The sequence below is a fragment of the Morchella sextelata genome (assembly GCF_020137385.1).
Source record: "Morchella sextelata strain SCLS chromosome Unknown scls_21, whole genome shotgun sequence".
Taxonomy (NCBI): Eukaryota; Fungi; Ascomycota; class Pezizomycetes; order Pezizales; family Morchellaceae; genus Morchella; species Morchella sextelata.
This window is the reverse complement of record NW_025408636.1, coordinates 177,218-201,570: the sequence shown is the minus strand read 5'-3', so window position 1 is coordinate 201,570 and position 24,353 is coordinate 177,218. Positions and strand designations below refer to the sequence as shown.

General features: G+C 47.2%; 5 protein-coding genes across 5 annotated transcripts; 1 reads left to right on the top strand and 4 right to left on the bottom strand.

The window, feature by feature from the left end:
- Window positions 1-6,507: 6,507 nt before the first annotated feature.
- Window positions 6,508-6,927, top strand: H6S33_006637 (uncharacterized protein; the record flags this gene model as incomplete). The annotated part of the gene is made up of 1 exon (XM_044838328.1): window positions 6,508-6,927. The coding sequence occupies one exon, from the start codon at window positions 6,508-6,510 to the stop codon at window positions 6,925-6,927; it is 420 nt and encodes a 139-aa protein (XP_044689455.1).
- Window positions 6,928-7,850: 923 nt separating this feature from the next.
- Window positions 7,851-12,020, bottom strand: H6S33_006636 (uncharacterized protein; the record flags this gene model as incomplete). Its single annotated transcript, XM_044838318.1, has 8 exons — window positions 7,851-9,383; window positions 9,470-9,832; window positions 9,895-10,011; window positions 10,066-10,840; window positions 10,919-11,213; window positions 11,282-11,445; window positions 11,515-11,835; window positions 11,914-12,020. 8 exons carry the CDS (start codon window positions 12,018-12,020, stop codon window positions 7,851-7,853), a joined length of 3,675 nt encoding a protein of 1,224 aa, XP_044689454.1.
- A 1,262-nt stretch (window positions 12,021-13,282) lies between these two features.
- On the bottom strand, window positions 13,283-14,851 carry H6S33_006635 (uncharacterized protein; the record flags this gene model as incomplete). The annotated part of the gene is made up of 5 exons (XM_044838307.1): window positions 13,283-14,004; window positions 14,072-14,115; window positions 14,186-14,222; window positions 14,280-14,663; window positions 14,731-14,851. The coding sequence occupies 5 exons, from the start codon at window positions 14,849-14,851 to the stop codon at window positions 13,283-13,285; spliced, it is 1,308 nt and encodes a 435-aa protein (XP_044689453.1).
- Window positions 14,852-18,985: 4,134 nt separating this feature from the next.
- Window positions 18,986-20,241, bottom strand: H6S33_006634 (uncharacterized protein; the record flags this gene model as incomplete). Its single annotated transcript, XM_044838296.1, has 2 exons — window positions 18,986-19,857; window positions 19,923-20,241. 2 exons carry the CDS (start codon window positions 20,239-20,241, stop codon window positions 18,986-18,988), a joined length of 1,191 nt encoding a protein of 396 aa, XP_044689452.1.
- A 1,144-nt stretch (window positions 20,242-21,385) lies between these two features.
- H6S33_006633 (uncharacterized protein) lies at window positions 21,386-22,156 on the bottom strand (the record flags this gene model as incomplete). The annotated part of the gene is made up of 2 exons (XM_044838285.1): window positions 21,386-21,794; window positions 22,020-22,156. The coding sequence occupies 2 exons, from the start codon at window positions 22,154-22,156 to the stop codon at window positions 21,386-21,388; spliced, it is 546 nt and encodes a 181-aa protein (XP_044689451.1).
- Window positions 22,157-24,353: the final 2,197 nt, after the last annotated feature.

Below are 24,353 nucleotides of genomic sequence, written 5' to 3'. Positions count from 1 at the left end.
AGTTTAGTGGAAGCTTACTTCGACCGACCATTAGAAGCTACAGTCACATTCTAGCGATAGCTAGAGTACATGTACTTCATACGTGTATGTAGCTATCCCGGCTAGAGTACCATGCCGGCACTAATGGAAACCTCCTAGACTTTGTGTAACCCCCGCCTATATTCAACGAGGCTCTGCGCGGGAGGTACCCACCAACAAGTTTAGGGCTCGGGTTTCAATCTTGTGGGCCAAAGTTTGCGAAGCTAACCTTGGAGGGAGAAACAGAAAAAAGGTATCTAGAGCCCTAATACTCTTACTATTTATTCTACGAGGATTATCCTGTGCATTAACATTTTTGAAGCACCCAATACCTAGTACATGTAACCTATGCGTATGGTGTGCCAAAAGACTCAGTTATAATTAGTCATTCCCCACATACCTAGCATCAATGAATCATCGGAGACCCGAACGTTTAGTATAAGTACCTGTTCATACCTGCCTGGGATGAAGAATTCCCAATCCTATTTTTGTGCAGGCTGGTTGGACATAAACTTCTCGCTCCCATTTGCGGCTCATGCTTTTGCTGGTTGCATCGGACAGTTCAGTGTCCACCGGCGTAGAGTACGTATTTAGTAATCCATGCTTCTCATATCCCCCAATTTAAAACCTTTGAGGGTGTGTTTGTTAATCTTTCTATTGGTGCTTGCTAGGGGAGATAAAACTTAAATCGTAGTCAACTACACCACTCGCAAGACATCTTGCGCACACCAAAACTAACACAACAGCAGCTTTTTCTTTACCCCTCTGACATTAGAAGCTGAATACCTATGTTGCATAGAGAATCGCGGATGGTCTATGTGGGCTTCTATATGAAAAGACGGATTCGAAGAATGCAAAACGAGGATTAATGGGGATTATAATATATCTTGCGGTCTTCGAGTGTGGTTATCATAGGTATGTGATTGAGCTTCATTTTCTACTAATTCTTAGTGTTTGCCAAACCAAGACGCTATACCTAATATAGAGTAAATAATGCCTACACCCATCCCAACTGGTTGCCAGCAGTCTGGCTAGGCCCCGAATGTTTCTGCTCTTCTTTGAAGTCTACCTTGCGACTACTTGGATTATAATTATGGATTATAGATATATATTGACTTTTTCCTCAATAATCATGGGGTACTCGATATCGATATTGGGGTGCCTTCGGCACCCCCTCCTCCTCCCGCCCTCTGGGATCCCCTTCGCTCTCCTCTCTGTTGACCTAGTAAAAGGGACTGACCTCGAGATTTATATGTGCCAAGGAATGACTGCCAGAAACTACGCCGGAAAATGCTCCCAGGCTGTGATGGATTTGGCTGAATAATCATTGATTCCATAGTGAACTAAACTTAGATAGGTAACTTTGTACCACCCTACCCGCGACCCCCTCTGTCTCCGACATTCGGGGCATATCTTATCTGATTCGGCTTATCTATAACATCAATTAAAAAAAACTACATCCCTAGCTACATAACAGACAGAGAAGGGGCCAGAGGTTCTATTGTTAACAATGCATATCGCTGCCATCATTCTCAGATAAGGTGCATGTAGTACATGTAGTCATCCTCGATATCACCAGCTGAGGGCTCGGGCCCCGAAACCTGTCTTGTAGTATCTGTCATATTCTTACAGTAAAGACTACCTTCCGAGTCGAGTGGTGCTCTCAATACTCATTATAATATCCCAACCTCAGTTCGAGCTTAGTCTACCGGGCTATAAGGTTGTATTCAATATATACCTTTCCCCTCTCAGAGCTGAAAGTCTTATTGAGCCAGTCTCATAACGTTGGTGTAATAGGTCCAACTCTGAATCGCTGTCTCAAATCTCAGATGAAGATTGGTAGAGGAAGAGATCTTTGCGCCTCCCTGGCGGTGTCCGGCCCCACCGATACATAAAACCTAATTTTATGTCCTAGATGAGGGATATCAGCGACAGCTAAATCAATTAGTATCAAAAGATTTGATTACAATTTACTCTGCAAACCTTTGAATCTTCTGTCCCCGCCCCAGAGAATCTCGGTTAAGCCACTCGCCCTCGATTCTTTTTTTGGTGAGTGGAGGGAATTGGAAATAGCTGTGCCCGTTGAACATCAGTATTGGATCATAATCATAGTGGGTGGGATTATCTCACGAGTACCATAATACTCAAAGCAGGAGAGCCAAAGATCCCAGTCCCCCTCGCCGACGCTCTGAGACTATTTATGGACTAATATTACTGTGAATCTGTGGTTATGTTGGTTAAACCCATCATAAGAGATAAGTCGAAAACCTCAGAAAGTTACCTCAATACTCAAGACAACGTCATGTCTCTCTTATTTGATATTTCATATGAGCGGAAGTCTCGATTCCGCACCGAGGCCATACGGGGGACAATGTTTCGCTGGTTCTGGATCCTCACAGTCCCTTTTCTGGATGGAAAAGGATCGTGCCCTTCAGACGAGGAATTGAAAGGCTGGGGGACATGTTTGAAGATGAGGGATGATGGTTGATGATAATAATAAATTTAAAAAAAGGACTTGATAGATCATAACCAAGGGGCATGTGTGTAATGAATGGATCCTCGTTACATGGAAAAGAAAGGAAGAGAATATTCTAATTCGGAAAGGGAGGTCCTAGTTGTAGCCATCATCGGATTAGCTAATTCTTTTACGCACAAAGACTTGTTACACACGCTGTAAGGTCTCCCTTATACCAATACGTATGTACATGTGCGGATTTTCACCATTTAGGGTTTTTGGCTCGTTTCCTTTATGACTACCTAATCAAGCTAATCCCCACCCGAGCCGACTAATAAATCCTCCCTCAAAAACGCCTTATTTACAACTTCTAAAAGGACCATATAATATGCATTATTCCTACATGTATATTCCTCTTGAATGTTAGACGCTTTAGAAAATAATGACCAATCCCCTGCATGTAGTATCAAGCCAGCACATCATCATCACATCTAGGCTGTAGAGAGGTTATTTATCGCACTCTCAGGTTCCCGCGCTTAAACTTGATTTTTACGTTCCAAATCATTGTTAATTCCGATATATAGCGGTTTATCCCCCCATCATAGCTCAAATTATATGACGAAAACTATGTCATTTTGGTATATTCAAGTCGGGGCCGGGGACTTGATAAAAGTTGAGAGGGTCTAGAATCTTCTGCTCCTCGAGGACCATGTGTCCGTGGCGACCCGTTCCAGACCGGGCCTTTTTCAATAGCAGGCCATATTTTTGTGGTTTGCTTATGGAGATGTGAAAGATGCAGTTGCCAATCAGTATCTATAATAATACGGAAGTGATGGAGGCCCACTGGCGAGGTGTAGCGGAGACCTCGAGTCCGAGAACGCCGGAGATATATTGTTTTGAAGAGCCTAGTGGATTCTGTCATGTTTGCGAGTTTGATTCCTTGATTAAGGTATGTTTGCACAAACACGATACGTAAAGATACCCGGGCGGTGAGAAAGATTCCCGTAGCTGACATTGTTTTGTGAGATAGTCTTATGAAAAAGGCTGTTTGGGATGGGGCCGATGAGGTACGTTGAAGAGCGCGAAGAGCTAGAGGATGTCGGTCATGCCCTGCTTTAATTTGCCCGTTCTACATCGTACATCTAGCATGCCGAGAAAGCACAAAAAACAAAGCTTACCTAGCTAAAACCTCAGCCAAAACATTGTCTTCTCAATATGTGAATCTCTTAACACGATAAGTGATTTATTGTAAGCGTACGTACGATTTAGTAGGGGTTGTTTAAGGTAGTTTATCTCGCTCATTTCCCCCTCTCCCACCTTCAAGTTTGAACCTGGATTTACGGACAAGTTTGATATCCGGTATGATCACACACAGTGCGGAGCCGATATCTTGCTGTTCACAACTCAAGTGAAATTTCTTAAATGGGTTAGTTGTGCAGATGGCAGGAGGATAACGATAAGATCCCGGTTTTAGCGGGGCCAAGGTCAAAGCGGCCAAAAATTTATTCAAGACTAGGGCTTAGGGTACGCACAACCCCGCCTGCTTTAAAAGATTTTTTGCCCAACGCCCATCGCGAATAATTTTCCCCCCACCCCCACACCGACATCATGCATCAATGTTCATCAATTGGACCGCCTCCATCATCAATTCTCCTCGTGTGAAAGGTAAGCTTCATCCATCTCCTTTGTTCATCATCCCGCCTGCCCTGTCCGTACGGTAGGATGATGAAGACATAAAACAATTTCTACTTCTGAGTTCCTCGATGAAGTCTAAAATTTTATGCGTTATGGTTCCTGAACTACCGCTTTCTTATGTCTTTGAAACACCAATGACATGCCTGTGACGAGAAGATCGAAGCTAACGCTCTCCCCTTCAGAATTTCGCTGCTTTCTCTATCAAGAACGCGACAAGAGCCGTACCCCGCTATGAAATAAATTGTGAGTACACTCCGGATCTTGATCCTCAATCCGCTTCGTTGCCCAGGCCACTTGTTCACATTTGTGTGATGAACATAAACTCAATCTTATCTACATTGTCTGAAATTATTTGAAGACATCGTGCATCCTCTGACTCCAAATTATACCCTTTACGCTTGTTTTCCGCGTTCATTACGTCAATAATCGTTACTAATGTTAGTACATTGAAGATCTAGGTATGTGTACATCACGTTGAACGAAGGTGCACGCTTCGGACGCATCATCGGTACTTCACATCTTGGTCGGTGTACGAAGTCTGGATCGTATCGGGGTGTTGTCCGAACACCTTCGCTCATACCCTCCTCCCTTTCCCCTCTCCTAAGTTGGCCCGCCCCCAAAAAAACCTCTCCATATCTGCCCCTACTGTTGTCATCAGGCTTTAGGGTTCCTGGAAGAGAGGAAGATTACCCTCCATGTGTGCGACTCACAAGTCAATCATTCGTAAATCGTGTTGTCGTGGGCATGGGGCATGGTGTGCTCTGTTGAGAAAACTGTCCCGCTTCTCTATAGCGGAGCCGGTGGTTATACGTGTACTACATTCCTTCCTTTGCGAGCTTTCTTTTTCTACCATTGGTAGAAACCGGATTCTGGCCGTTGTCCCTTTATGGTATGTTTTTTTTTTCCTTTTTTTTTCTCATCATACACTCTTGAATCCTTTCCTTCCCTGCGTACAATGATGATCTTTTACTTCTTCACTTTCAGACCTTTTAAAGGGATGGTGAACAAACGACATATCAAGCTCAACAGTCTGACATTACGCCTCTATACCCAATTTTTTCCTTTCCCTATATCGCAACACCTTTGAAATGCATGAGGCTAACATTTCAATCAGTTATCAATATAGGATGTAGCTCTACACTTTCGAGCATCAAACAGGGACTGCTCTTCCGGGAGGCAGTCCTTCCCTCAAATCACAGGTAAGCTTAACGAACTTCTTTTATCCCGCACATTTTCTTTTCCCTCACACGTTGTCGAAATGATGAACGTTTAATAGCATGTATTACCTTAGAGGAATGACAATGTACAAAATGTCGTCCTCATTGATGTGAAATATGAATTCCTCGAACTGATCTTCACAACATACACATCAATTGTCTAATTCGAAGCTGCCCGCTCCTTTTGGACGAAAGCTGATATTATCGAAAGTTACATATAGGTTTTGTTCGCCGGGGTACGGCATTGATTGGACTAGCCGTCAATGCCTACCGATATCCATAGAAATAATAAAAAGAGTTTTCAAATTATATGATCCAAGAACGTGACTTAATGTGATAGAGGACTTGAGCGTAGAAAATGGGACCTTTGCGAATTACCATTGCCAATTGAAACAAAGGTGCTCTGTGAAAGACTCCACCAGCAGTGCTTCTCTCTCCTATGTAGGCCTGTAAACTGCGATCATTCCTGACGGGTTCCATCCATCTGCTCATGCCCATAAAACAAGCCAAGTCCGCACCCCATGACACTCCAGGGCCCAACAAGTTACAACCCAGCTCCAGCTGTAGTGGAAGTGGAAGTGGAAGTGGAAGTGGACCCTGCCGGGAAATCGTAGATCCGAACAAGCACCATGGCCGCGGTACCCAGCCTGTCATCCGTCAACTAAACCAAAGCTCCCAGGTTATCCCCAGACGCAATTGCATAACTCCCACAACTATTACTCTCTGCACACACACACACACGCACACACACACCCTCGAAGGATTGCGCGCCGACGCACCCGACATCCGAAATTCTCTGCATGAAACGGTGTGGGTTAGGGTTGCTGCACACACACGCCCACCAACTCACGATAGGACCTCCTCGCAATCTAGGGGAAGCGTGCGAGACACAACAGACAACACACCTTCTCTCTCTCACGACCTCCATACTCCAAGCCCGTCCATCGCAGCACTGAGCGCCATAACCCACAAACAGCGCCTTCCACCAGTCGAACAGAAAGCTGCCAGGATCTGGATCCCAGCTTATCCACCTACATACATACGTCCAACCGTGCCTCTTATCAGCTCCCTCCCTCCCTCCCCGCGCCCTCCACTGCGCCGCTGTCCCCCACCACAACCACAATGAACCTCCTTCACCGCAACCACCACCTCTCCATACCTCTCCTCCTCCTGTCTCTCCTCCTCCTCACACTCCACCCAACCTCCGCCTCCACCACCGCCCTCCCGCCCGCCATCGACCCCACCACAACCCCCGGCTTCGCCTCCCTCGACACCTGCATCCAGCTCTGCTTCACAGGCGGCGCCCTCAGCGCCCACAACTTCGGTACGCGCGTCGGCTGCGCCACAAAGGCGTGTGTGTGCGATGCGGCCGCGGCCGCCGCGGTCGAGGAGTATATGGAGACGTGTGCGAGCGTGAGCTGCGCGAAGCCGCGGAGGCTGGAGTGGTGGAAGCGGGGCGCGTGGAAGAAGATCTTTGAGAGGTATTGTGAGGGCGTGTGGGGGAGTGAGGTGGAAGTGGAGGGGGGAGTGGAGGGGTGGTAGTGTAGCTGGGAGTTGGGGAGGGCTGGAGGGCTGGAGGGCTGGAGGGGGGCTATATAGCTATCACTAAGGTTTTTCTTTTCTTTTCTTTTTGAGGTGCTGAGGTGTGGCTTAGTTAACTTGCTTTGCCTTGTGCAATGGGCGTTTGGTGTTTCTTCTTCCTTTCTTTTTTTCTTTTTTGTAGGAGCCGGAGCAGAGTAGTGCCTTTCTTCCTTTCTTCCTTTCTTGGGGCTGACCTTTTGATACCCTCCCATTGAATTCTTCTACACTTCTCTTTATTAATCACTAGATACCTATGCGTATACCCACTGAGTTGTTTCATCTGTATGTATTTATGTATTTATGCTTGTCAAATAATGGAGCTCTTTTTTGTTGCGCAGTTGGAGAGAATGTTGAATGTTGAATTGCAATGGTATATTCATTCCATCTGGATTGGCTAGATATCGTACATACGTACTAGCGTAATATTGGCGCGCACTAACTAAATTAGAGTAGTGATACATCATACACGAGTGAATCATCAATCAAGTAGTGATACATAGAATATCACTCGTGGGAATTATCTTGGAACATTTCCGTCTAACTTCCAACCCACGGATCTGGGGCTGTCGAATCTCCACAGTGACACATCTCTGATTTTCAATATAATTCATCTTTCTTTTTTGGGATATATTGTTTAATATGAAAAAACACATAAAAGCTTCACAATAGAGCCTTGAAGTCACTTTCACTTGAACTGAAGCCCTTTTTTTTTTACAGCAAAACGTAAAGCACTTTTATTCGAGTGATGACTGGTGATCCCCACATCATCTAACTCTATCTAAGCAACGGCTCTCCCGGAAATGAACATCATCTTCTATACGAAGGAATAGAACACTCAAAGCACAAATTTTATCCTCCTCCAACCCACTACTCCTAACTTTTGATCAATCACTATTAGCCACTCCCTCCTCCTTTCCCATACCTCTCTTTTTGTTTTTGTTTCTCTTGCCATTGGATCCGGAACCAGCAGCTGCACTTTGGCCTGCGCCGGCCATATCTCCCTCAGCTCTCTCGCGTGGATGAGGATGATATGGCGACAAAACGCCGATGACCAAAGGAGGACGTGCTTGGAACTGACTTCCTGCTCCTCCAATGAAAGACAAGTCGACAGAATCAGTTGCGGATGGCGCTTTAGAACTAAGCTCCTCAATTGTAGACAAGTACTGCTCTGGTGAGTATGAGTTCTTGACAGTTAGGGCGTTAACCTCAGAAGTGATCTGCGACACCCCCTGACCAGATGGGAGAGAAGGTTCTTCATCAGATGCCTCGCGCGCCTCAGACGGGACATCCGAAATGTCACCATCTTCTACCCAAGACTGCCATCTCTGCAAAATTTCCTGTTCCCCATCCGAAGACAGACCAAGTACGGCATGTGAGTACGGTGAAGCTTTCCCGCTCCCAGAATCTCCAAATTCGGTCAAAGAGTTAGATTCCGGTGTGCGAATGGTGCCATTTGCACTAATGTCGTCGAGAATGTCCCAGTCCATTGGGGTCTGAGCATCAAAAGACCCGTTAACCACAATGGACTCCTCAAAAACGCTGCTGGATTCAGAGCTTTCTTTATTGCTAGTCGAGGTCGAATTGCTCCAGGTTGGCTTGTCTCTTGCCTCATTTTCCACATTTTTTCCTTGACTAATAGCATTCCTCAGACTAGTAATATTCCCGAGGCCAATATTATTCTCCGGACTAAGATCCTTTTTCGGGCCGAAAGGTACTGAACCAATTGGTCTTTTTTTGAACGAGAACTGTGTCTTACAACTACTCGAACTTTCAGCAACCACAGGTACGTTAGAAGTTCGGGCTTTACTGATCATCCTTTTCATTGTGGCTGGTCCTCTATATTCAATCGTATTAGCCTGTTGGGGGGGCGAAGAATCAATTCCTAGTTCCTTTGAAGACTCAACCTTCTTAGAGGTAGTAGCCCAAGGAGTCGGTTCCAAGTCTGAATCCATTGTAAATACACATCCATAGCTTTCAGGAATCTGCAGTGGCGGTGACAGAGCCGTGCATGAATCACTGATTGGGCGGGATATAATTTTCGCTGATTCAGAAGGTGCGGTCCCCGATCCTGTATTTTCACGCTCTTGATTATCCATAGACTTCTCAGTTTTAGGGGGCGATTCTTCTTCCTCTTCAGAAAAACTTCTCGGGCGCGGAGGTGGGCTAATTCCACGAAACTTTGCGCGCTTTTGTAGAAGCATTGCGTTATAGTTCTCAGCAGTCCTTACTCCGTCCAAATGAGTCGTAGATGGCGAGGACGTTGGTGCATTTAGAGGCGAACCTTGAAACTCGGGGGTAGAAACGAACGGAGAGAGAGTCCGAGAGCTAGCATGTTCATCAAGTAAGTTGTGGCGGTCGGCATCATCCCTTCCAAATACGACCCCAGATACATGTTGCTTGACCTTGTCCAGGTTGTACTATCATTCGATACAGTCAGTATATATAGTTCACATAAATCCACAAAACGATTTTATGTAGACTGGTTATGGGTGGTTCAACATACTCCTGTTAATCCAACACCTGTCGTCACTAGAGCCAATGCTGCCGCAATTATTGCTACTATGAGCATAACACTCCAATGACCGCTCAACGCCCGCAAGAAGTATTCTGGCGAAGTCTCTGGGGGTAGTAGGTTCATCATATATGCCTGCATAGACCGTTTCATGGCCCCTGCAGCCATCGCTCCAAGTATATTTGAACTTGTGAGTAAGCCTATAGACATGCCAACATCACTATGCGTCTTGCAAGAGGCTTGCACACCAGCCAGAAGGCTTATCCATACCATACCAGCACCAACCCCAGTAATGGCTTGGGACATGAAAATTTGGAAGGTTTGTATTTCATACACTTCGGTGGATTGAAAGACCTGCGAAAGCTTATAATTAAATCGATTGGATAGTAAAAAAAGGGGGGGCAAGGTAAAACTACCAAAAGACCACAAATCATAAGGAACAGCCCGCCGACCACAAAAACCTTGTAAGTACGGCTCAAACGAATGAGCAACCCCGAAAAGAAACCGCCTACCATGAGGGAGGTAAATTCGACCTAGATATTGTTAGAAACCCACTGAGATATTTTAGACTATAAGGGAAGGCATACGTTGATAAGGGTATACCCTCCTTGTAACGACTCAATAATCCTTCTATATGAAATAGGTAAAGTCTCCAGTCGATCCCAGAGGGACCAGGACCCGATCTTCATGGCAAAGCTTGCCAAAAACCCAATCATACATCCCACAGGAATTGTAAACGTTCTTAACAGCCTTTCCCGGAAGAGAGGGTGACATTTCTCTCTAAAACTATTATAAAACTTTCTCCAAGTTTTGAGTTTCCCTTGATCCTGCGATTCGGCAATCCTCACAGATAACTCTGCTGCCGCTTGTTCCATTGTGATTGAACTGTATCCGACAGGTACAGCAGGCCCCATCATCATTACACGTTCCCCTGGGAGAGCACCCCATGTGACTCTAGGGGCGCGTCGTGCCTGTCTCCGCGCTTTATGTGTTGTCTTCAAGCCCTTGTTAAGCCATACCTCCCAAAGAGCGAGCAACATGATGCATAAACTTCCACTAGTGACCAGCGCGACTACCCACATTCCGATCCCGGCTTGCATCCTCTCGGACATTGATAACGTCGTAGATAAAAGGCCCATGCCTAAAGACCATAGGAACATCCCTAAAAGATCCAGCTCGCAACTTAGCAAGCTAAGCCTTCTCCATAATCCTTTCGGGCTCCACCAGATATGGTTGTAAACATGGTTTGATGCTGGGAAAAAACCACCATGTTTTGCCCGGCGGTGAAAGATATATGTAGTGACAATGCATGGAATCATGGCTGGTATTGAAAAACTGAAGAAAATCCAGACAGGGACATTCCTATACCAATAACACAAATTAGTAACTTAAATCTTTAACATAATAGGTGAGTTCAAGTATGGGAAAAACCAGTCTTACCATTCAACCTTTCCAACAATAGATTTTGCCACAGTCGGTTTTGACCAAACCCAGAGAATTGAACTCATCTCCAGACCCCAAAGCAATATGCCTCTCCAGCTCAGGTCGCTAGTATCAGCAACAATAACTTGAGATACCAGTAAAGCTCCTGACATCCCTAGGTGGAACAATGCAGTGCCTGCGCTGAACGACTCCCAAGTCACAGCAAATGCAGCCAGCCCTGCACCTCCGCTAGCAACTAGGACAGCAACTAAGAGGGCGAGAGGACGAGATTGGGTATTTGTGAGCTTAGCAACTGCAATTTTTTAATTATCAGCATGCTACTTGATTCAATTGATAATAAAGGAATCAGAAAAAACTTACAGATAATGATCCCGATGACTTTGGATACATCCAACATTGATAATGCCAACTCGAATTGGTAGAATCTTACTTCTCCTCTCATTGCAAAATCATGGAGTGCTTCAGTAATGATTAAGGGCGAATTGGTCGATCCAAAGCTGAAGAAGCTGACAAGAATGACGAGACTGAGATGGAAAATAGACTGTTAGTAATTGATCATCAGAAATGATCGAAGGAAAATATTAGCAGCTCACCAAATATAACATGCCATCAAATCAGTTCTTTTCCAATTCCTCGAGACTGCTCTTGCCTTTCTGGTTCCAATGTCTTCATCTGATTCTCCAGGCTCTTCACGGTGTGCTGTATCGGCTTGAAGCTCTTCGGTCCTAGTGCGATGATGTGCCGAGAATGCGTGAATAGTACGGTCCTTGAGATCACTTACTTCGGATTTGAGATAATTCCTCATCTTGTGGTGCCAAGGTGCCTTCCGATGAAGCTCTCTTGTAGCATCACCAGTGGGAATAACAGCCTGTACGCCAAAGGGATCTGGTCGATAAATTGGGTTCATCACCACACTGTGAACACCGATATCTTTAGGAGCAGGTAAAGAAGGGGCAGGCAAAGGAGGAGGGCGTGGAGTAGGGGTGATAGACGGAGACGGAAATGAATGAATTAAGCTCAAATGGCCGGACTTCTTATTATTCCCCGATGATTTTGATGCTTTTATCGTATCTGGAGCCACCCTCGACAGATTTTCCATGATACCGCAGCAGATAGCTGGATACTAACACTGGCGGCGATATCAAAGATATCAATGATAAAAGGTCGAGATAGTTAAGAGGTTATCAATGATTAAAGATCATGAAGAGGAAGTCCACGTAAGTTTGACGAGAGGTGGTTGAAGAAAAGGTTAAGTTACCGGGAGAGAGAGTACGTACGTACTATCCCCTCAACAACCTTATTTCTCAGGCACTAGCTCCAGTGTTACCCAAACAGCCGAAACAGCACTAGTGATTTCTCAATTAGTTTTACGATAAACTTTTCACTAGAGTACCCTCCCGGTGTTCTCCCGCACTACCGGGCCATACAGTTTTACCAAGTTGGTCTGTGTACTACCTCTCCCGAGACTTTTCTATCACATCTTTTTACAGAAAATGCAAATATACGCCACCTCATAAATCAGAAAAGATATAGTAGTTCATTCAAAGCACGTTTGGTTTGATTTGATTTGACAGTACATGTATTTTCTAAATTTTTTTATATTATATCTATCATAAATATATTAATAAAGGACTTACATACGTGATCTATCAGATATACGACAACAAGAACCCCCAACCCCGGCCGTGAATACGCTAGCCCGCCACCCAACAAGTGGCTAAGAATTACAACACGGCCCTGTATCAGCCTCATTTCTTACCCGAGTGACATCCTGTGATCAAACTCCAATCCCACAAAGAACCCACCTCTTACTGTGCCTATAGTACCTGAGGTATCTTAGCGCTAGTCATGACCTATCACTCGGTGTGCACAGACCTCAGTTTCAGTTTCAGAGCGTTACGGGAGTTACATATTCGTGCTCTTCTACGAGAAGGGTTGATACAAGGGTCTAGTATATTATATAGGTTTCAAGCAAGAAAATGTGACTAGAATAGCATTCTGCTGTGAGTTCTGATTCGGGGGAGGACATAGAGTGTGGTATTGGTTGCGCGGTAGTGTGATATGGAGCGCGCAATACTTGCCAGATGGGTTGAAATGATGAGATCGCTTTCCTGGTAGGTATGATGTACGACCTATCATAAGCTGGTGTTGATCGAGGTTTATGCAATAACTAGCACATTTAATTCCTGAACGAAACAATTAACTACATTTAAAACTACTTATGTACTTACATGATCTGTATTACAACTTAAATCCTACATTAATCTTCCCAATACATTAAATCCCACGCCAACACCTCCAACCGCCTACCCCTACCCCTACCCCTACCCCTCTATCTCTCCAAAACCCACCCCAACTCCCTTAATTCGACGTCCTAAAACTCGCCCCCGCGCACGGCCCCGGCCCGCCCACCGCATCCATCCTCCCCGGCGAATAATACAACACCCCGCCCCCCAATCCCGCGGGACACACATCCGTAGCCCCGGGCCCCTCCACCGCCGCGATCAAGAAGCAATAATTCGGCCCCGACGCCCACGCCGAGCACCCCTCCACTCTGCCCGGCCCCCAGCAGGCAAGACAACACTCCTCGCTGCCCTTCACGTCTGGGAACTGCAGCCTTCCGGGGGCATTGTTGTCGGGGACTTGGACGCCGTCGGTGCCGGTGATGCGGGAGGCCGGGGGCGCGGGGCAGCGGGTGGATATTACTGTGACGGTTGTAGTAGGGGTAGTGATGCTAGTGGTGGTTGTGGTGATGGTTGTGATGGTGGGGATGATAGTGGTGGAGGTGGAGAGCTCGGTGGTGAGGACGGTGGAGGGGGCGATGATGGAGGTTGTAGAAGAGAGTGTGGCGGTGGTGGTGAGGATTGTGGTGAGTGTTGCGGTGATGTCGTTTGTGGCCTGCTCGGTGATGGTGGATGTCACAGTCACGGTTTCCTTAGGGACGACGACATGGCCACCTGAAGCTGGTGTGCGTCTTGGAGTGCGTGTTTGTGATGGTGGTGGTTGCGATGACCTTGGTGATTGTGTGCCCTGCTTTGGGCCCGCCAATGACGGAGGAGCAGCCCTCGCTGATGCGGTCATCACTGGAGTATTGGAGGCAGTCAGGGACCCTGCGGCGGTGGTTTCTTCGTTGCTTTGCTGGTACAGGACGGGGGCCGAGGGTTGGGGTGAAGAGGAAGGTTGATGTTGATGTCCTAAGTATCATTAGCCCTGGAATATGTGATGAGGCCTAGGATATATGATTATATATTCAATATCACTTACACAGTGTTAGGATCCGTCACGGTGGCAGTAACCACAACTAAACACACCCAGTTAGTATCATTCAGTGATCAAGTCTAAAGTAGAGATCCCCTACCAGTCGACTCCCCAGTAACAGTTACAACCGTCTCCGTCGCCGCCACAGAAGTAACAGTCGACGTCCCCACCACACTCGTCACAGTCGTCGTTGCGATATCAGTAGCATACCCCAGGTCCGTCTCCATAACATAGTCTGTCCCAACGACCCTATCAGTAGCATCATTTGTCACCGTGACATCCGTCGTAACAGTAGTAGTCCCCTTCGTGATGGTGAAAGTCTTTGTCACAATCTCCGTGGTGTGGACCTTCTGAGTCTTGGTAGAGGTCACTGAAACTGTGACTGGCGCCGGCTTCGACGGGTGGCCGAGCCATGTGGAACACCATTTCTCGAGATGGTTTTCGCGGATGATGTGTGCTGTGTCGGCCTTGCTATTGTATCCCCCTGCAGAATTGAAACGTGAGCTTTAGACCGGCGTAAGGGTATAAACAGGGCAGGGGAATATGCTAACAGTTCTTATCCGCCCTGACATAGAGCGGTCTATCAATATCATTCGCAGCAGCAACAGCCGAATGCAAGGATGCAAGAACGATGCAAGCATTAAAAGCTCCCGAGAAACCAAAAACCACCATTTTTACTATTCTCGAAAACAAACACTCAAGCAGCGATACACCGTATCAATTCCTCCACGGGAGGAGGGAAACCCCTTCGTTTTTATAGGGACCACAATCGCCCTTCCCTAGACCAAATCCAGCACGACGAGACAGCCACAACATGAACCAAGTTGTGTTTTTTCCCGCGCTGATTTAGAGTTGTGATAACCGAGAAGAGTCGTACACGGTACCGGTAATTCATATATCCAACACGGCCCAGTTGGGATATCGCTGGGAAACTACCAGGCCTTGTGAGCTTATGCTAAGATAATGTGGCTTGCACTTCGATCCTTACACTTTTGCCGTTTGTCTGGGCTCATAGGCGTGTGTGCCCACCCAAAAATCTCTCAAACAAGCTTGATCAGGAAATACTATCCTATTCGAGCGTTGTCCAAAATTCTTCAGGATTTCGAAAGCGTTGTCGACGGCGAAACATTCATCATTCTTGATAGAACGTTTAGCAACCCCATTACCAGGTCTAAACTCTCCAACACAAGCTTTCCGAGCCCACAGGGGTAACTTTCTTTAGACTCTAGCTATTCCTGACAAAATATACGCAAATGCCATCCTAGGTTTTTCATTGGGGGTGCGACCAGTTTACTGGGCCGCAAGGCTACATGTAATTGTTCTTAGCTGTGAAATTAGCCTACTTGGCGAGGAATCCCCCGGCCCAACTAGTGCCTATGGGGATAGGAACAGCTAGCAGTGACTTGGATGTTTGAACTTTGCCGGGGTGGGCGAACATATCTTAGTCCGGTATTGAAAAGGGGGACTGGATAGATGTTGGAGCGATATGGGATTGTGGAGATCGTGGTGGTATTCTGGTAGTGGTATTGCAGTTCGATAGCGATCCTTCAAGTACTAGCAAAGTGGAGTAAGCGCTTTCGTGCTATGCTTGAGGGGATCTTGGTGATGTGATGGAGTATAGTTATACTTAGACAATTGCGTCGGTGTATTCAAGCCAAGAGCTACGTTACAGTCCACGATGTACAGCCTGAATTGATCCTCCCAAGTGTGTCAACAACACAAGTGATATACCAAACCAAAACTCTAGGGACGAGACCACCCCACCTCCCTGATCCTGAGCTGCTATTATATCCAGACACTCCAAACAATCCTACAAGAAACAATTAAACACACGTCAATTCCAATTCCCGAACGACAACTCCAAAATCTGCCGTTACGTTCCTCAATGCAATCCACAAAAACGCCGAATGCCACCGATACCTCTACGATATCCGATGGTGGATGTCTCAAAGCCCCCCGCGCTAAAGCCTCTCGCCAAGACACACACATGAACCCCTGAATCAGATCCTCAACCAAAATAATGTTTCGTCGTGCGTGGGGGAGCTCGAGGGGGGATTTCACGAGATATCACTCGGCAAGCCGAAAACTGTCACGGGTAATGATTGATTGACTGACAACTCATTAATTGTATGCAGCCCGTGAGCTATGATAATACTGTCACGGATAAGGAAGAAGCCAGGAAGTTTGCACTTTGGAGTGGATACCAGGTAGAGTATCTCGTACAGTATGTTGGTTATTCTTAATTAAACTCGCTGTATCAGACGCCCGATACGATAGCCACTGCACACCTACTGACAGTGTTTCCAAATATACCTGTCTGTCTGGCTACCTAACTTCGGGTTTATATCTCTACGTTACATACCAAAGTGCAATACTCTACCTACGTACCTAGAGCTCTTCTTACCCGGGTCCACAATCCATTCTCACGGCATCAATTGGCCCTCGAACGAGAGAGCCGTATCTACTCCGGTACCGACAACAACCCTCAGCTCGGACATCCAATCACCGTCCAACCTCTGATCGGCCGAGAAGATACGCTGTTAGGGGTAAGGGGGTAGAGTACGAGGAATAAGACTACATATAAGACAGCGTCAACATATAATCTTGGTCCGAACTTTAACCTAACTTTATTGGAATGGTGCATGTATATACCTGAGTCAGTATATTCAAGAAATAGACATAAGTATATCCCCCCCTGCACAGAACCCTAACCCTGGACCAGATCGTGACCCACCACCACCATATCCGCGCGTCTAATAGGAAGGGGGATACGTACTTACGCTACATATTCTACTCTGCTCTACTAGCAGAGTACATATCGATATGCCGGCACATATCTCCACCCCCCGCACCCACACCACACACCACCTCGCCGCTCCCCCCGCGCCCGCAATCACGATCGCAACCGGGGCCCCAACCCCTTACCTCCAGGCATGGGGGGAGGGAAGGGGAGATCTGTGGAACCCAGGGACGCCATAAGCCAAACCACCCAATCATGTAGTTTCGTTGACAAACGTGGTGTGCTGACCCCCCGCGATCCGATCGGTGGGTGCGAGATAAGGGATAGGGATTGATTAAATCGGATGAAACATATTGTTTATGGGTGTTATTCTTGGGAGTTCTTGGGGAACCGGATTTGGAGGCTTGGGCCGTAGAGGAGGAGGAGGAGTTATGGGATGTGCACGTGGAGACGTGTTCTTCATACCGGTGATGTTGGCGTTTTGTACTCCTTCTTGGCCGATGAGTGTAGAGTATATGTACAAGGCTCTGGCATTTAGTGAGTGAACGGATCCTCACCTGTCAACACCCCATTTAGTTTGCTCACTTAATGCCACAGCCTTGTAGTAATACACAGTAGACCTGTCAAATTTATAAATTAGATTTTACCCCGCCAAACCATCACGAGCCTCCCACCTCCACAAATCAATAAATACAATTAAATGGATAAAATACGCTACCAATATTCCCCGATCGGATCGAACACATCCCTTCCGATCCCACAGCCCATCCAATATCCCTTCTTTCCACCATCCAGCGCAGCCAACTAACTCCCTCCTCCAGCGCTGCCTCGTCGATGACGACCTCAAAAAGATGGCCAATCGGTCATTTCCCTTTCCAGCACGCGTACCCGTCACTTGGCATCACTCGTTCCGTTTCGCGCTCCGTTTCGACGGTTTCGCCACTATCCAGCGAGCGAGCGCTTATGATGCGAGGTTTGGCTTGCTTGTTTGCTGGCTGTCCCCCTTCTAAAGCACGTTCGTAGCAAGAACAGCTAGAGTACCAAGAGTAGCATAGCCATATCTCCCCTGTCCATATCCAGTCCCGCCACCACGAAATTTAAATCTGCTAGGAGAAATTGTCCGACCACCCCCCCCCCCCTGTGTACCCCGAACTACATACACCACCTCAACAAAAAAGTCCTTCTGGAACACGAGTAGAACATCTCACTCACCTGTGGCTTTGACGTAATCAAACCAGTTTTAGTCACCCCACCACGGTATGGTAAGATGGGGTACGCTGATTGGCTATCTCACGGACGCCCGGGCGGCGGATACACTTTTCGCCGTAGATTAGAAAGTTTGCCAGCCAGGCAGGGTAGAAGAATAGGGAGGCCAAGGATGGAAGGACCCTGAGTAGGATATCGATGTATCATCATGCAGCGTAGAGCTGCGTCGAGCGCAAGCAAGGCAGCAAAAACCCTGAACCCAACCAACTGCTGTCAACCCAGGCGAGCGTGTCTCTTGTGTAGATATTGCACATGTGAAACGAGACATGGCGGTGGTGCACGCACGGCCATGAATAATTTGATACGGTAGTGTAAGTGAGTTTATTTTCAAATTCCCTTTGCCCTTGTAAGACTCCTGTCCTGCGCATGTTTGCAAACAAACAAAAAACAGATTTCACACTCCTGTAGAAAAACCCTGTAGAAAAAAAGATAAAAAAGAATCCTGAGGAAAGCCAACAAATGAAAGAAACGGAACCAGCGAAAGATAGTATATATAGGAAAAAGGAACCAATAATTCAATCAAAAAGCTCAACAGTTGTATATCCCCAACGCTGTGAATAAGAATAAAGAAAAGGGAAAAAAAGACTCAATAATCAAACTCCGTATTGTCCGCCAGCCCAGCCCGACAGTCTCCGCTGTCATGTAGAAGATAAAGGAAAAATTAGAATCCCATCACACCACCGAAGCTAGGTAAAGTAAAAAAAAGAAAAAGAATAACCCAAACCCTTCCCAGTAGAAATTTAATAATAAAAAAAAGAGAAAAAGGAAAAATCACATGTTTATGATGCACCGTCTAAGATCTAAGATCTCAAGTACTCAACAACATCCTTACCCCAGAAACAACGCTTCTTGTACTTTCCAACCTCTTCTCCCATACCCTCAACACCCCTGGCAAGCTCCTCTCCGAGCCCTTCGGCCTTGACTTCTGCAAGCGTGTACATGTAAGTCTTGACCGTTAGGACCGCCGCGTGAGATCCTGGTAGCTTCCACAGGACTTGGCGCTCCACTCGCAGCCTGCAGTTCCTGGGATCGACAGTTTCATCCTCGGGCTCATCATCCTCGTCATCGGAGTACATGTGGTTTCCAGAGAGTGCAAACAAGCGGTCGTCAGTGGTGATGCTCCAGTTGAAGCGCCTGACGGCGTTCTCAAGACCGGGGCGCAGCCGGGTGAAGAGGCGGTTCATGGACGCCGAGAGCCTATCGCCGGATGCAGGCGCATGGTGGATCTCATCAAGAGTCAGACCAGTCCTCTTCTCTGGGGCTGCGCCAGATGGGAAACAGCAAGCAAAAGCAGCGAGACTGTAGAGGCCGTTTGAGTCGGGGAGAAGAATCATGAGATCTTCCTCAATAGTTGTGGCGAGAATCTTGAGCGCCGGTGCGGGATCTGAGGGATTTGTGTGTGGCGGGGGAGCGATCGGGTGAGTGTCGTGGGTGATTGTGTTTGTGAATAGCGTTCCGGAGGGAGAAAGCATGAAGTGGGTTGGGAACCTGACCGGAAGATATTTCTGTAGCACGAAAGTGTAAAGTTCGGCGACAGCTGGGATGGACGCCGGAGATGAGTGAAGGATCATTTCCGTGGGCTGCGTCTGAATGATACGTTTCCGTAGCGAGATTCTCGACGGGTAGAGGCGATCGAGCAAGATGAGATCGTTAGGTGAGCAAGATTCGATGCCTGTTTCACGACATTGTTAGCACCAACATCCAGTGAATTCAGATGAAAGAAAAAGTTGTACGAACCAAGAGCATCTGGGGGAGAAGCTCCCATGGAAAGCGAATAAGTGGGCTTGAACGGCCTAAACTTTGCCGGAGACATTTCCCTGTAATTGAATCCCGCGAGGGAAGTGATATTCACAACGGGAAGCGGGCATTTGTATGCCTGGATTAATTTTTCTGCCTCAGGTACTGCTGGTGTCGCTGTCGGTGTTGAGGTTGAGAACAAAGATCTACGACGTCGAAGATATCCGAGAACAAGAAATATCGCTCCCAAAGAGACAACACCATAGGCCGCGGAAGCAGGCCCAGTGGGTAGCTGTGAACCAGGACCGAAACGGAGCATATCTGATTCGAAAAGTTGACTTCCTTTGTGAATTAAGGAAGAAGGTAGAGAATAAGATTGAGGTGTTGACTCAGATAACACGGAAGAAGGTGAGGAAGCAATGATGATAGTGATGATGTAGTAGTGAGGTATTGATTGCTTTATGGGGTGGAGGAACAAGAGGAGGAGAGTCGAGTAAAGGGGAGGGGGGAACCAAAGTTTATATTAAATTTGTTTAATATAAGATGGTGAGTATATTTGGGTTGTTACGTCTGTGCAGAGACTGTTCTTGATCAAGTGTGGGTTGTCTGAGTGTGTGAGTGTTGTGTGTGTGGGTGAGTGTGTGTGAAGGGGGAGGAGGATGAGGATGAGGAAACACGCAGTCTTAATAAAGTAGAGGGAGAATTATGTATCTCTTGGCTCATTAGCTCACTATTCGATACATACATTTTATAATAGTCATAGTGCAGTACATCATTCCTTGAAAGCCGTCCTCCCCGTGAATCCTCGATTTGAAAGCCAAGAAAGTGCCCTGCCTACCAACTTGCCGATGCCTGTGGGCTATCCTACATGTTCGATATCTGCCTGCCAGTCTGTTAGTACTCTTTACCTAGAGTACTTGCCTACATACCTGCTCACACGCCTGCCTGTTGCCTGCCTGCGTGCCTGCTCCTCTACCTGCCTACTGTACTCTTCCTAACTCTCTTACAACTTCTTTCTCCACTGCGCGCGCCTTTCTCACTCTAGAATCACTCTTCTCTAAACACTGTGTCAGAGTCTGACGCCCGCTAAGCCTCGCGTATCTTATCTCTGCGCTAGATAAGACAACCCTCTCGTTCCCCCTTTGACTAGAGAAATAACTTGATCCATCCTGTCATTACAGGGACACACTAAACCTCTTGCCATCTAGATAACCTTAATTCTATTTGTAATTTCCCTTTCAACACTGTTCAACAACAAGACACAACCCCAAAAAGTAGTAGGCAGACACAACGTAACAAACTTGAAGACACATATGCAGCATGACAATCCCCTTCTCTTTTCTCCGCTCATGAGCAAATCCCAGACCAGAGAACCGCGGAACCACAGAACCACAGAACCACAGAACCACACAATCACAGAAACCACACACTCGCAGATTTCCGTCGTAGCCGCTTGAGTAACCCTAGCCCTTCTTGATTTTTCTGACCAATCCCAGCACCACGTGTCGGTCCGTCTTGCTGGACTTGCTTGACTTGCCTTGCTTGATTGATTGCTTGATTTCTTGCGTGAAGTTGCCTGTCCAGATCAAAATTGTAATCATAAGCAAGCAATTAATAGCCGTGATATGACTATGTCCGTTCTGATCTCTCTTCCCCTTCTCACTCTCTCTATCATGCCTAATGTTCCGCTGTTCCCTTGCTGCGCTGCTGCTGTTGCTTGTTGCTTGTTGCTTGTTGCTTGTTGCTGCTGCCTCGGCCCAATTTGACATGCCGCGCTCAATGTAACGGTCCCTAGTCCAAATCGATATCTTGATGCTTTCTTTTCCTGTCTCTCTGTGTGCGTCTTGTCCCTGTGTCCCTGGGTCTGCGACCCTGTGTAGCCGCTGTTTTTAGTATCCTATTCCATCATCTTACTCGCCGCCAAAGCACTTTTAGTTTCTGTCTGTCCTAACCCTTTCCCTCCCCCCGGTCTGTAATCTGTATGCGTGTCTCGGTCGGGTTTAAGATAGCGCAAGGTAACGCTTTTGGTCTCAAGCATCCCCCAGTCCTCAGCATCCTACCATCAGCCAGCCCCGCTTTCATCACCACCCCACTCACCCCCCCTCAACCACACCGAAGAGTAAGACCGACACCATCTCGGGCGAGATTATGTTGATCCCGTAGCCCGTAGCCCGCACCTCAAGCCTAAGCGTGACGCGCATGGCGCGGGACATGTCGCCGGTAAACACGGACATGAGCGACCAGGACTACTCGGTGCCGTTTGCTAGCGCGATTGATTGCTTATTGCTTCGGCTTCGCTAATGGATATTTGCACTACCCCAACACACCCAACCACTACAACCATCACGGTTCACCATCTCCACAGGCCCGAAACCTCTTCGCGCAGAAAAAGTGATGGATGTAGAGTAGATGCGGGGTGAAAAGGCGATCGCGGGGGTTATGATGCGGCCCTGTTTGATTTCTTTTTCGTTTCTCCAGGCAATCCGTCCAGTCAATCCATCCATCAAGCCCACCGCTCTCACGCCCTCTCTCTTCGGGCCCTTCCACAACCACCCCCCAGTTAGTTTCCCTTCCCTATCTTGCCTTCCCTAAAACAATTACATCCACAAAGGCGAAAAAGTTAAAGATTTGGGGGCCCTTCGTAGCACATGCGAGGTACGGGTCTTGTACCCGTTTCACGGGGCTTACGAGCCTCAACCTGTGGGGGAACCGGGAGACGCAGGGTACAGGACCCGGGAATCATCACGAGAGGTGGACCCTGGAAATCTATACCCACATCTACTAAACGCAGCCTGGTTCTAGAAACAAACTTGAATCCAGAACACGGTTTTGTTTTCATCGACAAATCCAATTTTCAAAACATACCTCTTATCACTTGCTCTCTGACCCTCTGGCACCAACTAGACTTAGCGCCTCGCTTGCGTATTCGGCCTCTGTAGCGTAGTTATCCTTGAACACTCTCAAACTGAACCAACGGCTCCAATCCTGACCCCTCCTCCTACTCCTCCTCCTGCTCCTCCATGTTCATCTCTTTCCTGTTCCCTATGCTCACCAAGAATAATAATCGTCGTCATATCATGTTCACTAATCAATTCCAACTCGTCATCCCCCCCGCTCAAAAAAAAATATCGCGAAACATCTCAATGAATGACCTCCTGATATTCCTCCTCCTCCTCTCCCACAGGCTATCATCTTCTCACATTATCAAAATGTCCACCCACCACTACCTCTCCCCGCGTGATCATCGGATTGTTACCTCTCAGCTCCAATGTAACGTTCATTCCATTACTCTGTACAGCATTTTAAGAACCCGGATAATCTCCCTCGTCGTAGAGTAGAGTAGTCGCAGAGCCAGTGAACGTGAATTTCCGAATCTCCGGGTGCGACGCTATTATCTGTCTGTACGTGCACGATCCCGAAGGTGTGGGTAGACTGGCTGAACTGCGAGACACTTGCTCCTCCTTCCTCCCTCCCGCATCATTAGACTTTCCACGGGTTCGGATAGCTGCAGATTAGGACTCAGAGAACGGACATGCACGAGACCGCCCACAGGATACGTCTCGCAGCTCGCAGCTCGCAGCTTTCCCCGCTAATGATCCACCATGCCACGAATTCCATTTTCGGGAAGAAGGGAGGGGAAGACTAACACTTAATTGAACTGCCTTCCCTTCGATATCACTACCTGTCCTTAACAATCACCACATCTCCCGTCGCCCAGCAGGGCAGCACCCGATACACCGACCAAAAATAAAATATTCACTCCGGGTTGCCGACAACTCAGTGGCATCGCCAAACAGCCATATCCCAGATATTCCAAAACAAAACCCACGCCACTGTCACCTATATTGCTCAAGCCTCGCCATGACATACCACTCCTGCTACGACGTCGTTGTATAATCACACTCCGCCGGATGATGGAAGAACGTTTTTCCTATACACATGTCATCGAGCGGTAAGTAAGATCTGATGCACGTTCCATATGCGAATAAGAAATGACGAGATTAAAATGCGGTAGGAGTTGTGGCGTCTACGTCGGCGGCTGAAGCATGGTGGGCTGTTGTCAGGTTGTCGAGGGAGATGCCAGTGCGCCCCTAGTGGTAACTGATTGTAGCTAACCACCACAGTAGCCTAGCATCTTGCTAGAATACATGTGAGGTGATGTGATAATGCTGGAAATAGGTGGACCATTGTAGCTGTTGGAAGTTAAAAGGATTTCTATTGAAGAGCTAGTTGACGTTAACAGTTTGGTTCGTTACTGATTAACGCAAGGATAGGCACATGATGTCAGATCAGGAAACATCACGACAGAAAGCACCAGAGACAATAGCATGAAGGAATAAAAAGGTAAGAAGAGAAGGGGTAAGAGCGTAGGGAACAGGACCAAGTAAGTGTTAGGAGTATTAAGTAAAAATTTTAACCCCAAGAAACACG